Source organism: Dipodomys spectabilis, unplaced genomic scaffold (assembly GCF_019054845.1).
Source record: "Dipodomys spectabilis isolate Male_0828 unplaced genomic scaffold, ASM1905484v1 ptg000138l, whole genome shotgun sequence".
Taxonomy (NCBI): Eukaryota; Metazoa; Chordata; class Mammalia; order Rodentia; family Heteromyidae; genus Dipodomys; species Dipodomys spectabilis.
In genome coordinates this window covers 9,559,287-9,574,929 of record NW_024870815.1, presented here as the reverse complement: position 1 = coordinate 9,574,929, position 15,643 = coordinate 9,559,287, and the positions used below count along the sequence as shown (strand labels likewise).

General features: G+C 44.2%; 1 protein-coding gene across 1 annotated transcript; it reads right to left on the bottom strand.

Moving 5' to 3' along the window:
• Positions 1-560: 560 nt before the first annotated feature.
• Fbxo4 (F-box protein 4) lies at positions 561-13,909 on the bottom strand. Its single transcript, XM_042690637.1, has 7 exons — positions 13,690-13,909; positions 11,486-11,721; positions 10,044-10,264; positions 4,841-4,916; positions 4,557-4,732; positions 2,054-2,229; positions 561-938 (listed from the first exon to the last, which is right to left on the bottom strand). The coding sequence occupies exons 1-7, from the start codon at positions 13,876-13,878 to the stop codon at positions 849-851; spliced, it is 1,164 nt and encodes a 387-aa protein (XP_042546571.1). The 5' UTR covers positions 13,879-13,909; the 3' UTR covers positions 561-848.
• Between the last annotated feature and the right edge of the window lie 1,734 nt (positions 13,910-15,643).

Sequence of the window (15,643 nt, the reverse complement as noted above, 5' to 3'; positions counted from 1 at the left end):
CATCTAATAATCATATATTTCTCCAAAATAGAAACACATTTAAAGATAGAGCTTTTATAAAATATGTATAGGTATTTATGCTCTTTTTATGATAAGCTTAAAATTCCACAGTTCCAGCAAGACACTAAGACCAAAATGGAAAAAAATACGACCAATCTTTAAAGGATGGTAATATTTCATATGTACATCTCTGGAACATTTTTTCTGTGGGTATGGAAGAAAAATTAGCTTCGGTATTCTATAAGTGTTCAAACTAATTTGAAATAATATCAACTAGGAAAAGCTATTTTTCAATAAACTAGACATAAATGTAATATTATGTTGCTTTCTACTATTTCAGAAGAAAGGTTATATGACTATAAACATAAATACAATTCTAGTAAAATCTTTGTTCTTTAAACAATGTTTCTATTAAAAACAGACACAAAATTTCTTTTCTGATAGCCAGTGATGAACCCTTGAAAAGAGCAAGGATAATTTATCAAACTTATTTCCCACTAGGCCAATCTGCAAAATAATAATGATAATAATGGAAAGATGAGGAAGAAAAGAAACACAAACATTTTTTCTATGATTTAATATTTTTAGAAAGACAAAATATAAAATTATCAAAAAAATTAAAGGTTCATTTGGGAGCTGGGGGCAGGGGCGGGAGAGGTTCAAAACTTTTTTCCTGTAATTGATTTAAGGTAAAATTAAAAATAATATCAAAACCATAGCAGCTATAACTGTCCAATAAAAAGCCCACCTACAAAAAGGCAGGATAAAATCTGATTGAGAAAACATACACATCATGACTTTGGTAACAAATTTCAAATGGTTTCACTTCCCACAGTCCAAAATGAAGATCATCTTGGATGCTTAGATTCTACTTCTTCAAGAATCCATTCAATGCCAGTCAAAAAACCAGTAAGAGTTTCGGCCTCTATATCCTGGACCTATGAACAAATAAGAATAAATATTGTCCATAAAACCCTAAGTTCAAACTCATATGATTTGGAGAGACATTTTTCTACATGCAAGAAAAGGAAGGAGGAAAGGAGGGAAGGAAAAAGGAAAGGATGGATAGATGAAGGCAGGGAGCCAGGGAAAGAGGGAGGAAAGAAAGCAGGAAGAGAGAGGAAGGAGAGAAGGAGGGAGCGAAGGGGGAGGGAAGACTGACTGATTTCAAATAATCATCCTCCTGATGTGCTTCAAGAACTCTGGAAGAAAAGGAAGAGTAAAGACACCCAAAAATTAATAAAAGGAAAGAAATAATCAGTTGATTTTCTGAGATATAAACAAAATCTACAAACTTTAGCTAGGCTAAGAAGAAAGAGAAAAGACCTAAATAAAAAGAACAAGAAATAGAAAAGGAGACATTATGACAGACATTACAGGAATAAAGCAGATCATTAGGCAACTTCATGTTACCAAATTGAAAACCCTTGAAGAAATGGATAAATTTCTGGACACACAATCTATCAAAACTGAACTACAAAGACATAAAAAATTCAAACAGAACAATAATGAACAATGAAATTGAATCACTGTTAAAAAGTCCCCCAATAAAAAGCAGTGTAATGCTAGATGGCTTTGCTGTTATTGAAAAACCTGTCTCAGCCCAGCATGCTCCTATAAAGTGGTAGAACCTTTAAGAGGTGGAAACTAGTGGGAAGGTTTCAAGTCATTGCGCCTTTACAGGAGATATTGGAATTCTAGAAGGGCATTTTCTTTCTCCCCTCTTCTGTTTCTTGGCTGTGAGATGAAGCAGCTTCCTCTGCCATGTACTCTGATAGAAAAAGCCAGAGGGCCAACCAATCAACATAAACCTTCTTCTTTAAATGAGGGAAAGGGTAACAAGTTTGACAAGAAGTGTACTTATTACCTTATTTATATAACTGTAATCCCTCTGTACATCACCTCGACAATACAAAACAAAAAACAAAAAAACATAAACCTTCTTTTTAACCTATTACCTAAGGAGTTTATACAGTAACAGAAAGACAACCAATATAAATATCAAATAAAAATCACAGTAAAAGAATGCTGTTTCCAAAGCAACTAGACTTACCATCCATGGGTGGTTCAGAAGATTAAGATGCAGCTCATGGGCCAAATAAAAACAGGGCACTCTTTTCACATCTGATTGTGAAATACAAGATAAAACTAGCATTGGTCTCTCTGAAGACCCGAAAGCTGGATCTGTCATTGCCATGATACGAGAAAATTCATCTTCCCATTCATGCCCTTAAGGAAAGTACATCAAAACACTTAATTTGCATTCTTTGTAAAGGTTTTAAAAATAAAATTATAAAATTAAATAATCAAAACAAGAGACAGCAATTTACCAGGATACAAACTTAATCAACTGCATTTATTGCTAGTATTCATTTATTTATTGTTCCGCTATAAAATCAGACTGAGTGCCTGGCATGAGGCTCATGCCTGGAAATCAGCTATTCAGCAGTTTGAGATGTAGGACTTAGGTTTAGACTTGAGGATCATAGGTCAAAGTGGCAGGAAAGTCTATGAGATTCTTCTCAATTAACCACCAATAAACCAGAAATGGCACTGTGGCTCAAGTGGTAGAGTGTTAGTCTTGAGCAAAAAAACTTAAGGACTGTACCTGGGACCTAAGTTCAAACCCCAGGACTGTCACACACACAAGCAAAAACCACAAGACCCTCCCTGAAAAAGCAAAAAGGGCTAAAGGCCTTGTTCAGGGGTTGCCTAGCAAGCACAAGGTCTTGAGTTTAAAAATTGCAGTACCACCCTATAAAGCAAATTGAAAATCCTGGTTATTAAAAATGTTATAATGGAAAAACAGCTCTTTCAACGAGTCTATCAGGAAAGTGGGGGAAATCTGTGAACCCAATTAAAGTAAGAGAGAAAGTAAAGTAAGGAACAGATAATCTAAGAACTCAGGAAACAGAAGTAATTGAACTCACTATTAGCAAACTTTTTCTTAGGGGACCAGTTAGTCAATGTTTTAGGCGCACGAGCCCCATGCCTGGCACTCAATCTGATTTTCTATCAGTGGGGAAAAAAATCTGCTGAGTAGTTGCAGATTCTCCCTGTATCTTATATGTTTTAACATTTATTTTTCTATTCTTCTTTCTCTCTGTTTTTGCAGTGCTGGGGATTGAACACAGGCTCTCATGCAAGAGTTCTCTATATTTTTCTATCTCTCTATACTTCTACTTATTTGATAGGAGCCTGTCAGGAAAAGACTAGATGTAAGTTGTAAGTTGCTTTAGCTCTCAATTATATCTCCAGTGCCAAATACAACCCCTGCCTAACCTCAGAAACCATTGGAAACTCCACAATGATTTGTTGACAAACTCATTTAGCCCAATGAGCTCCCTTCCCATAGCTTAGCACACTCCTTCCCTCTCCACAGCTTCGCATGTTCCCTTCCTAGGCAACCCCAGGCCCATTTAGTAAAGGCAGTATATATTCAGCCTCCAACGACCCCCTCCTCGCCTTTGCCTTGAGATAGCACTCCTCAGGGGCACCAAGAGCCTCCTTAGAGTGACCTTCAGGTCTGGGCAGCTGCAGAGCCCCTTATCTACCACTTGGGCAGCAGCCATAAATCCCAGTCTGCCACGATGAAGCCCCTGGTACTCACATCCACACCAGGGTCTCCACCTCCTAGCTCCTTCTAGTCCCTCCTATCCTCAGTAGGTTATATAGGTCACCTCAGATAATAGCTGGCACTTCTTCTCACTCCTCTCTTGTGGGAAGGGGGCTTGCCAGTCTCTTTACTAGCAATAAACCTTTTCTTTGTTCTTTGTACCTGGATGTCTGCATGGTTTTCTGGCAAAGTCTAATATACTCTAACACTCATATTTTGTTTCACTTCTAACTTTTGCTTTTATAGATGGCCGGTAATATGTGAGAATAATTTGAATTTTTCTTATGAGTTAAGTCGTCCAGGTTTTCAAAGTATAATTGCATTCATGCCTAACCGATTATAGGAAAAAATGAATTCAATGGAAATTGAAACCAACATACTGCATAACAGTTTGAGGAAAAACTTGTATATTGGCTTATGGTCCAATGTTTATTTTGACTTCACACCTACATAGCATTGTCCATGGCAGCCACTTAGAACATATGGAAAAATACTACCAACTTACTGAATTATTTAACAGTCTATACATTATCCCCATACTTCTCATATGAATTATTTGAATCTAGTCAGAAGCACAGAAAACATACAGAAGCATACAACATAAAACAGCAGATGGCTATTGTAACCAAATTTTAGTATATGTTAGGATTCTCTGGGTATTTATTACAAAAAAAGAAAAAAAAAACGGATTCTTGGATACAGTCCAAATCTACACATCAAAAACTACCCACCTAGAAAGCAAGCAGCTGTGTGTTCAATAAGCTCTCATGTGATCACAATGAATATCAAGGTTTGAGAATTCACTGTTTACAATAACAGGCAGAAAATTATAGTGATAAAGTTAACTGTCAAGTTGTTAAAATGCTACAGTAAAATCAAACAGTTTGTTTTGCAAAGAGATATGTCACTTTTTTTAAAAGAAAAATAAGAGAATGCTTACTTGTTTGTGCTTCAGCATTTGCAACATAAATGAATCCATCGACAACTTCACACACCTTCTGAATTTGTGGGATTACACTGTACCGGCTTCCTTGTTGGTCATTCCCTTCCCTCTGTAGGCTGAACATCTTGTTCACTGCACTTGTATGTTCTTCCCTTGCTCTGTCTCTTTCCTTTCTATATGAAAAATGGAAATATAGATCATTTTTAAAAGACCTTAAACAGATTCCCTCCCACTAGTGTTGCAGTCTTAATGTTTCAGCCAGGCTAAGAACGTAGCCTTACCTTGTGGTGGAATATAGTATCAGGATGTTGAATTTATGTTGGTTACTTGGCTGAAAACTGACTCCTGATCCAATACCTAGGGGACAAAATTACATCAATCAAGACAGGTCATTAGTAAAGACAACACAAGTTCAGACTGAAACAAATTATCCAGTGAAGACAAAAAGAATTAAGTAAGCTATGTATAACTCTAGGACAAAATGCAATCTACATTAAACAAACAATGCTGCATAAAACTTCCACTCACATGGCAATAAAAATAGGGACAGAGAACCAGAAACTGCTAAAAAGATATTTAATTGTTTCTAAGTAATTGTACAAAGGAGTGACCCTTCAACAAGTCAATACAGAACTACAACACATCTTGATCAATGTCATCTCTTTACCATTTTTTATATCATCATCAACAATAACCACTTTATCATCTCATCAGAGTAGCAACATAATAGCAACTACTACTGTTGATCTTCAACACTAAGACAGTGTGCATATTTTTTATGCTCCCTATTAATCATAAAATCCTTGTATATTCCCAGGAAAGTCTGAAATGCTCTGTGAAAAGCTGTGATTAAACTTATGGGGAGCCACAGGTAGTACCTTATAAAATTGAGCTAACACTACATGTACTGAAATTTGGACTTAAATAGACTCGGATTCAAATCTGGAGTGAAATTCTCACACAGCATATCTTTGTAAGCCTCAGGGGTATGTGTGTATGTGTGTGTCTGTGTGTCTGTGTGTGTGTATGTGTTGGTACTGAGGCTTGAACTCAGAACTGTATACTCTTGCTCAGCTTGCTTTTTCATGGCTGGTACTCTACCAATTGAGCCAAGCCTCCAGCCCAGCATTTTAGTGCTTAATTGGAGTCAAAGTCTCGTAGACTATTTTTGCCTAGGATGGCTTCAACCTACAACACTCTTACCTCGGCCTCTTAAATAGCTAGGATTACATGCATGAGCGACCAGCATCCAGCCTGAGCCTCTGTTTTGACACAAAGGCATAGAAATAATATATGCTTCATAGGGTGACCCCCCCCATAAGATCCCATGTGCAAAATTCCTAGTAGAATAATTGGTAAATTCAGGTGATAAATATTGGCTTCTTAGTCCTTCATGTCTGAATCATTCAGCAGTATTGGAAATACTTTCTTAACCACTTCCCCACATTGACTTGTTGGCAATGCTCACTGGCTGGCTCTCCTCTTGCCTCCTGGTTAGATGTTCCTTGGATTACACGACTCTACTTCTTCATGCCAGATACATGTCCCCTTCCATCTGTCCACTTCTCTCTACTTCCGTTACCACTCTTTAATCCAAGTTGCTATTGTCGCTCATCTGGACTTCCACAATCACTTCTAATCAGTCTCCTATAGCCTCTTGCCTCTAACTATCCTTTCTACTGACAGCAGCTGGAGAAATTGCTTAGTAATATAAGTCTAATCATATCTCTTCTCTACAAAGCTAATGACCCTCAGACAGAAAAACAAATTCAATATAATCTGGCCTATATCCATCTCATTAGAGATAACACCAACCTTTCATACCTTTAATATCTGCATACTCTACTTTTATAAAATAATCCTTACCACGCCATCTCATGTCACATTTCTAGGCAACACATGCACGGTGCTGACTCTTGGGTGCTAGCAGTACAACTCTCCCAGATCACCCTGGGCTTAGCCGTCTAGCCACCATTCTGGTCCATGCTCCCACAGTGTTCGTGGAAACAAAAAGATCTTCCATTTTTTTATCTTTGTTTTCATCTATTTAACTCTTAAGAACTTATCCTCCCAACATACCTATCCTCAGCCCATCCTCTGCCATACACTTCCTGTTCTTCTTTGCCATTGATGTGATCCATATTCTTCTTAAACCCCTTGTACAAATCAAGGCATAAATATTATATCAGTCTTTTAGAAAGAATCACTTCAGCCTCTCTCTGAAAACTGGGATTGTCATAATTAGCAGACGGCTCCTCATCTTCAACCTCTGCTTGAAGTATTGCCTCCACCTAACAGCCTCGCCTGAAACTCTTTGCCCCTGAGTAATACTTCTCCTCCATGGACACCTAAGTACCAAATAGCTTATGTCCTCACATGGCAGAGTGAAGATGCTCTCTGCTCCCAATGCCATGTCTAAGCCCTTATTTTCCAACCCCCTGAAAAACTCACCTATTTGAGAGACATATCATTTGACCAATATACTGACTCTCCTTCCTCATTATTTAATAATCTCCTTTTAATAATCTCTGAATATGAATAAGATCTCAAACATTCACTGAAGATTTCAGCACCTGGCTAACAATTTTTCCCTCTCTCCCCAAATTTCCAAGTCTATATGGACTCCTAACAGCTCCCACGTGTGTGTGCATGTCTCTCCCCTCTCTCTTTCTCTCTCTCTCTCTCTCTTTCTCTCTCCCTTTCTCTCTCTGTATACAACTGAGGACAAAGCGACTTTTTTGCTTATCACTGGTACGTTAGCCCTTGTGCCATACCAGTCCAGGCTTTTGCTGGTTAGAGATACAGTCTCACAGCCTAAACTGGTTTGAACTGATTTTAAGATCTCAGCCCCCTGAGCAGCTAGGATTACAAGTATGAACCATGGGTTTCTGGTCCAATGCTTGATTTTCCCCCCAGATTCATAAAATAATCCATTTACCAAAACATATTGGATAGCCACTATGTGTCTGGCACAACAGACACAATTAAAAGGTAAGCTGGCTGGGTGCTAGTGGCTCAGGAGGCTGAGATCTGAGAACTGCAGTTCAAAGCCAGCCTGGGCAGGAAAGTCTGTAAAATATTTTATTTTACTTTATTGTAAGGGTTAGTTACAGTGACATAAGGAACACAGTGCCTTGTGAGTATTGCTGATGCATTGGTTCACCCTTTGTTCTTTGTCTCACTGTTTTGTGATTCCCCTTCTCTTCCCCAAATCAGATAAATGTATATACAAAACACAGGGTACCAAATCAATCTCCCACTAACCATCAGAAGATTGGAAATGACACTGTAGAGCACTATCATTGAGCAAACAAGCTCAGGGACAGTGACACTGAGTTCAAGGCCCAAGACTGGCACGGGGGCGGGGGAGTGCACGCATGCACACACGCACACACGCACACACACACACACACACACACACACACACACACACACACACACAAGCTGCTAAGATTCCTGCCTTCACAGTACTTCTTACCCAAGCGGACTGCTTACAGTATACATCCTCACCTGAAAGTCCCACAGAATTACCAAAGTCAACACATTCCAGACAATGACTGCCCATCCCTAGTTCCCCATCACCAAAAGAATTCTTATCCTATCACTAATCATGAACCCCAAGTCACAAGTGTGGTACCACTCTTACTGTTAATATTCATTCATTCTTTCCATTTTATTTCCCTAGCATTAATTCTCTTCTCCCCATCATCACTAACAATGACTTAGTACCAATTCTCTTCATATTTCTGTCCCAGTATTACAGTGGATCCTTACTGTGTTCTCTATATCTTTAGCCCTTTCCACTCAATTCTTCACTCCAGAACCAGGGCTGTTTTTAAAATGAAACTCTGGTCGTCTGAATCCTCTACTTAAACTACTTCAACAGTGCCTAAATACTTCAGTACTCATGTGCTTAGCTTCATGCTTTGTAGATACAGAGAAGCTACTAATGTGTCCTTACATCTAGAGCTTAGGGCTTTCAGAAATTGATCTTCCTGGTCTACAGTACTTTATAAAAAATATATTTTGGCAGTACTAATGGTTGAACTCAGGGCTTTCACTTGCCAGATAGGCACCCTACTATCCAAGCCTTACCTACAGCCCTTTTCGCATGATTATTTTTAATAGGGTCTTCCTTAAACCAGAGGTTTCTGGACTTTGAGCCTCCTATCTAATAATTCTATATAACTAAAATGACAGATATATACCACTATGCCAACGTTTTATTGATTGAGATGGGCTGTTGTGAACTTTTGCTCGGGCTTGCCTGTAATGTTACCAGTCTCAGCCTTTTGAAAAACTAGGATTACAGTCTTTTTAATGTCTACAATTAATTAATCCTAAAAACTCATAGAAACATCACAAAGTACAGCTTTCTGTGACCCTTACCTTTTTCCCAGTACAATAACATCATATTCTAATTATCTGTCTACTTGCTTGTGTCCTTATTTCCACATCCAAAGAGATTGAAATTTAGCATTGACAAAGTGTTCTCAATAAATAAATAAGTAAAGCATAAGCTAAACTATATTATTACTTATCTGCCTTCCTAAATAATTACATGCTACTTTTGGTGGTAGCCAATGTTGGGAATCAAAGTGATAATTTAGTTTCTTTGGTTTATGGTGATAGGGTGCCTTAAAAAAAAATCCTGGGCTGGGAAGGTGGCCCAGTGGTAGAGCACTTGCCTTGCATGCATGAGGCCCTGGGTTCGATTCCTCAGCACCACATAAGCAGGAAAAAAAAAGCCAGAAGTGGAGCTGTGGCTCAAGTTGTAGAGCACTAGCCTTGAGCTGAAGAGCTGAGGGACAGCGCCCAGGCCCAGAGTTCAGGCCTCACAACCAGACCCCCCCCCCCAAAAGAAAAAAAAATCCCTGGGGCTGGGAAGATGGTTCAGTAGTAGAGTACTTGCCTTGCATGCATGAGGCCCTGGGTTCAATTCCTCAGCACCACATAAGCAGAAAACCCGGATGTGACACTGTGGCTCAAGTGGTAGAGTGCTAGCCTTGAGCTGAAGAGCTGAGGGACAGCACCCAAGCCCAGAGTTTAGCCCTATGACTGGCAGCTGCGGTGGTGCACCTGCGGGAGGAGGCTGAACACAAGGCACAACAGCTGCTTGAAAAAAAAAGTCCCAACATGCTTCAAAAAGACTTTATAAATAGATCCTAAACGGTTTGAGCTAACAAATTTGTCTTGAAACATGATAAACATGATATGGACTGTCCAATACAACCTCCTGATGATTGTACCAAATTTACTTTCAAATATTAAATTCTGGATACATTTGAAGAATTAAGAGAAAACTAAATTTTTGTAGTAACTAAGTTCTTTCAGTTCAGTAGGACCTGGAGGGACATCTATCAAATGACTCCATTTCATTACAAGAAGTAATTAATCCAAAATGAGTTTCTTTTCTTCGACTCTAATGTTGTTTAACTCGAAGTGTTTGGATTACTATGTACAGTAGACTAACATGGAAATTACCATCAATCTGCCTTTGAGGTGAGCCAACAGTTGGAGAGAGTTCCTCTGAAGACATTAAACTCAACACCAAGGATGTATTCAGTTCTTCTAAACCTGGTCCAAACATAGCAAATCGAGGTTCATTCTGAATGATCAATGAGTGTAAAAAAGAGGTGACAGCTCCATACATAGGACGGCTGGATTTGGAGGCTCTTCTTGTATACGGGCAGCACATTTTATAACTGTATAAAATTGTCACAATTAGAAATCAACAAAGGAAACAGTGAGCTATTTGTTCATTAAGGGGGTATATGACTTAGAGTAGTTGCTAGACACTATAATGTCAGGATTATACCATCTCAAACCTCAAGGATGACAGTGAAGCACAACATCATTCTAAAGTAAATGTGGAATAGAATAACAAGGAACTCCACAGGGTACTACAAAATGGGAATGACCCAGAACCTGAAGGTTGCCCCTAGGAAATGGTTACTGACTTTCTGATCGGCATGTACATTTTCTCATGAAACACTCCATGTAATACAGTCTAATGGTCAAACCTCACTATATAGGATAACTGTTCTCAACCTGAGAAAGTATTGTTCTCTCTTCCCAGAATATGTGGCAATATCTGAACACAACTGGCAATTAGATGTTGGAGATGCTGCTAAACATTCTACAAAGAGCAGCCTTTGTAAAAAGCAAAGGGCAACCTTCCACAACAACTGGTCCAAACAATTCAACAGTTTCAAGATGAAAATCTCTACAATGAAAGAAAATACAGGCCAGGCACTGGTGGCTCACGCCTGTAATCCTAGCTACTCAAGAGGCTAAGATCTGGGGATCCCGGTTCAAAGCCAGCCCTGAGACTCTTACCTCCAATTAACCACTAGAAAACTGGAAATGGTGCTGTAACTCAAGTGGTAGAGCACTGGCCTTGAGCTGAAGATCTGAGGGATAGCTCCCAGGCCCAGAGTTCAAGCCCCATAACCAACCAAAAAAAGAAAAAAGAAGAAGAAGACTCTGACTAACTTAAAAGTCTGGGGAGTGGGGAATCCTATATGATATTTTGTCCTAAATTATGTCAATACTTTTGAATAATAATAAATTCTTGTTTCCCATAGGCATTTCTTCCTGCCAAAGAACAGCTTTCTCATCTTTGGTTATTCCTTTTCTGAACAGGGAAAATATCTACTATTTTGCAAAATGACAAGTGAGAATCTTGAAAAAGTTTTTTTTTTATTTCTTACCATGTATCACATACAATTATGCAATTATTAGTTAGGCATCATGTTTCAGAGGAAAGGTTCTTAGGAGAAAATTAACCCCACCTACAATTTTAACATGAGGATGCTTAGATTCAACATCCATGAAACAACTTAGTAACAGGGCTAAAACTAATCTGAACTAAAAATAGAATACAATTTAGTATCTTTTCTTAATTTCTAAAACCAGATACTTACACTGCCATGTAATCAAAAAGTGTACCATCAGCAACCTCAGATATGGGTTTTTTTAAGATTTCTAGATCTGGAAGAGACTTCCAGTCCACAGAGGACCAAGAAGGAAGATCCCGCAACAGAAAATATCTCCACAGAATTGGATCTCGTACAATTTCATTCCAATAATGACTTGTACTCCCCAACTGACATAGATCATGGGGTGAAAGAAATGACAAAATATACAGTTGCACATCAATCTGAAACAGATAAGAACCAGAAGATAAGGGGGGGGGGAAGAATGAATAAATTCTTTTGGAAAATTGGTGATAAATTAGACAACTAACAAGGTTAAATAGACCATATCTTTACTGATTAAATCTATCATTCTGTAGTTGTTTGCAAGAGAGAACCCTAATTGAACACTTTAGTTTCTGACACACTAAAACTTTCTTGAAAATCCAAGCACTGGGAAGGGAGGGAGAGCAAGTTCCTATCATTTTTTTTCCCCTCACGGGCATTTGAATACACAATTTGTTTAAATAAACAGGTTAAGGAAGTAATTTACATTTTCAAATAAAACTGCTACCGAGTGAACCAAGTTGGGAATCTGATCATCAGACCCATCCAATCAGAGTACGTATGACCTCTGAACTGAGCTGGTAGTCTATAAAATAGTTTCAAAGAATACTGCCAGGCGAAGAACCCTGGGGCATTCTAAATCTGCCAGTTTTTCATTCGGGGGTAGGTGGTAATAATCCGAGGGAGACTCCGAACTGCAATCATTTCCAAGCATATCTAATCTCTCCCGCTTCCCGCGTCCCTGAGCACCCTGGGCCCCAGCTGGAACCTGTGTCTGTTCGCTACTTAGACTATAGGAGACCCGCAGCTTGCATCCCACCCCAGCTGAGCCCCAGGACTGGAGCCTGGGGTGGGAGCGGCTGGAGAACAGGCTTTCCAAAGCTAACCCTCCTTTCCCGGACCGGGTTCGGTGAGTCCCGGCCCCGATCACGCGCCCCGGGCTGGGGCAAGGAACTGCTGCAGGTGACCACACTCGCTCAAGGTGAATCTCGGGGTGCCCTTCGCCGGCCGGGTCACAGCCCAGGTGGCTCTGGTCAACTGTCAGGGCAGGTGACCGCGCGTCCCCGCACCGCTGTGCGGACGGGCGGAGCTGGGCCGGGGCTCCGAGGCCTGCAGCGCCCCCGCCCCGAGTCCGGGCGGCACGCCCCGCCCCCTGCCCCGCTCCCCGAGCCCGCGCCCCCCCCCCGCGGCCCTGCCCCGCTCCCCGAGCCCGCACCTGCCCCCCGCCCCGCCCCCTGCCCCGCTCCCCGAGCCCGCACCTCCCCCCCGCCCCGCCCGTCCTGCCCCGCTCCCGAGCCCGCGCGCCCCTCCCCGCCCCGCCGCCCTGCCCCGCTCCCCGAGCCCGCGCCCCTCCTCCCCCGGTCCGCCGGCCCTGCCCCGCTCCCCGAGCCCGCGCCCCCCTCGCCCCTGCCCCGCTCCCCGAGCCCGCGCCCCCTCCCCAGGCCCTGCCCCGCTCCCCGAGCCCGCGCCCCCTCCCCAGGCCCTGTCCCGCTCCCCGAGCCCGCCCCTGCCCCGTTCCCCGAGCCCGCGCCCCCTCCCCAGGCCCTGCCCCGCTCCCCGAGCCCGCCCCTGCCCCGTTCCCCGAGCCCGTGCCCCCTCCCCAGGCCCTGCCCCGCTCCCCGAGCCCGCCCCTGCCCCGTTCCCCGAGCCCGTGCCCCCTCCCCAGGCCCTGCCCCGCTCCCCGAGCCCGCAACTCCCCCCACCCCGCCCCGCCGGCCCTGCCCCGCTCCCCGAGCCCGCCCCCTCCCCCCGGCCCTGCGCCGCTCCCCGAGCCCGCGCCCTCCCCCCGGCCCTGCGCCGCTCCCCGAGCCCGCGCCCTCCCCCCGGCCCTGCGCCGCTCCCCGAGCCCGCGCCCTCCCCCCCCGGCCCTGCCCCGCTCCCCGAGCCCGCGCCCCCCCCCGGCCCTGTCCCGCTCCCCGAGCCCGCGCCCCCCTACCCCGCTCCCCCGGCCCTGTCCCGCTCCCCGAGCCCGCGCCCCCCTACCCCGCTCCCCCGGCCCTGCCCCGCTCCCCGAGCCCGTGCCCCCCTCCCCCAGCCCGCCGGCCCTGCCCCGCTCCCCGAGCCCGCGCCCCCCCCTCCCCCAGCCCGCCGGCCCAGCCCCGCTCCCCGAGCCCGCGCCCCCTCTTCCGCCCACCCCTCCAGCTCACCGGCAGCCGCGCCAGGGTACTGGTCTCCTCGCCCGCCGCCGCCTCCCGCGCCGCCGCCCGCGCCGTCCGCTCCTTGCCCACCGACTGCCAGAAGGTCCTCCAGCCGCTGAGGATCGCCGCCTCCAGGCGGCCCCAGTCGCTGGGGGCCGGCGAGGGGCCGGCGCCGCGGCCCGGCTCGCTTCCCGCCATGGCCGCCGGCGCCGTGGTGACGCGTGGGCCCGGCCCCTGGCCCGCGGCCCCCGCGACGGCTTCCGGGGGCCGCCTGCGCCTCTCCCGGCCCCGCCGCCCCGGGAGCCCGGGAAGGGAGCCCGATGATCGCCACGCCGGAGGCGGCTCCCCGCGCCCAGCTCCGGGGCGGCCGCGATCGCTTCGCCGGCCGGCCTCGCGCTGCGCGACCCTGACTGCGACGCAGTGGACTCCGAGCCCGCTGGAACGACTTTAACCGTGGGGTGGGCAGAGGGGGGGTGGATTTCCCCCCGGCTTTAAGACCTGCCCGCGACCCACCCGGCCCTTCCCTCCCCGCGTGGCCGGCAGGGCGAGCCGGCTGGTTGAAGGCCGGGGCCGCTTCTTCCTAGGCACTGCGCGGGTGGTTGGGCGCTGTTTAGCTCTGCTTCACGTCTCAGTTGGTTGTGCAGGAAGCCGCCGCCCTGCGGACCTTGGCTGAGAGAACATCTTCATGGTGGGGGCGACCAAACGCATCTCGGCCCATCTTAGTCCCTTTGATAGCTATTTTCCTTAGACTTCTGGCTGCACCCCGCCCTAAATCTAAAACAAGTGCTTTGCCATACGAAGCCAAGTCCCCACCAATGTACACGTATCCCAGCCAGGTACGTTTTCCTTTTCTCTAGCTGTAAATGTTCGTGTAACCTCTTTCACAATAGAAATGCCACTCTGGGGCTGGGAAGGTGGCTCAGTGGTAGAGCGCTTGCCTTGCATGCATGAGGCCCTGGGTTCGATTCCTCAGCACCACATAAGAAAAAAAGCCGGAAGTGGCGCTGTGGCTCAAGTGGTAGAGCGCTAGCCTTGAGCTGAAGAGCTGAGGGACAGCGCCCAGGCCCAGAGTTCAGGCCCCATGACCGGACCCAAAAAAATAAAAAGAAAAAAAAAAAAAGAAAGAAATGTCACTCTGTAGAGCTTGCATCCGTATTCCCAGAATAAACTTGCTTAAACTATTATTTCCTTTAAAGTAGTTCTTTTACGTGCAAAAGCCCAATCTTAGGGACCTTATGGACAAAATGTGGAAGGTAGGCACTATATAAAAACACAAATGCACTGAAAACAATAGCTGAATGGTACAATACAAAAGGGCGGTGGGGGGAATCAAGGATAGTAAGGGAACCCAGAGCCAGATTGCTGAAATCCTACTAGTAAATTTCCTACCTCTCAAATCTGATGCCCTGCTAATTGCTTTTGCTTTAAAGGGGCTTTATGAAAACGTACCATACCCCACATGACAAAGTAATTTTTTATGTAGAACTGAATGATTTCAATAGAAAGAAAAGAAGATACAAATACCTATTTGGCCCTATTTGTCAGTCATCTTCAAGTTGCTTCACTGAACCTAATCCAAAGAACATTCTACTTCAAAACTAGACCTCTGTTGCTGAAAATATTTTGATTCAATGTACAATCTAACATTAATTATGTTAAATTATATAATAAACAGTGAGAGCATTTTATGCATAAGAAAAATATACTCAATCAAAATAATCCAGTGGGTCCATAATTTCAGTCTTGAGAATGGATGAACAACATATTTTACAATATACTTGAAACTCATTTCCAAACAACCATCTATTATTTTTGTAAAGATGTTCAAAATACCAGGGACAATTGTTATCTCAATTATCAAATCATTCTCCCAAATATTACTCAATCTGTTAAAAAATATAATTCGACCAGGCATGTTGGCTCATGACCACAGCCCAGCTACTTGGAAGGCAAAAATCTGGAG

What these genes read in the sequence shown, in the direction of transcription:
- Fbxo4 (XM_042690637.1), bottom strand. Translation starts at nt 13,878, where the DNA reads ATGGCGGGAAGCGAGCCGGGCCGCGGCGCCGGCCCCTCGCCGGCCCCC. An exon ending in ACCTCAAAGGCAGATTGATG is followed by an intron (nt 4,917 to 10,043) that starts GTAATTTCCATG and finishes TTTGTCCCCTAG; the next exon opens with GTATTGGATCAGGAGTCAGT. An exon ending in TTCTGAACCACCCATGGATG is followed by an intron (nt 939 to 2,053) that starts GTAAGTCTAGTT and finishes ATTTGTTCATAG; the next exon opens with GTCCAGGATATAGAGGCCGA.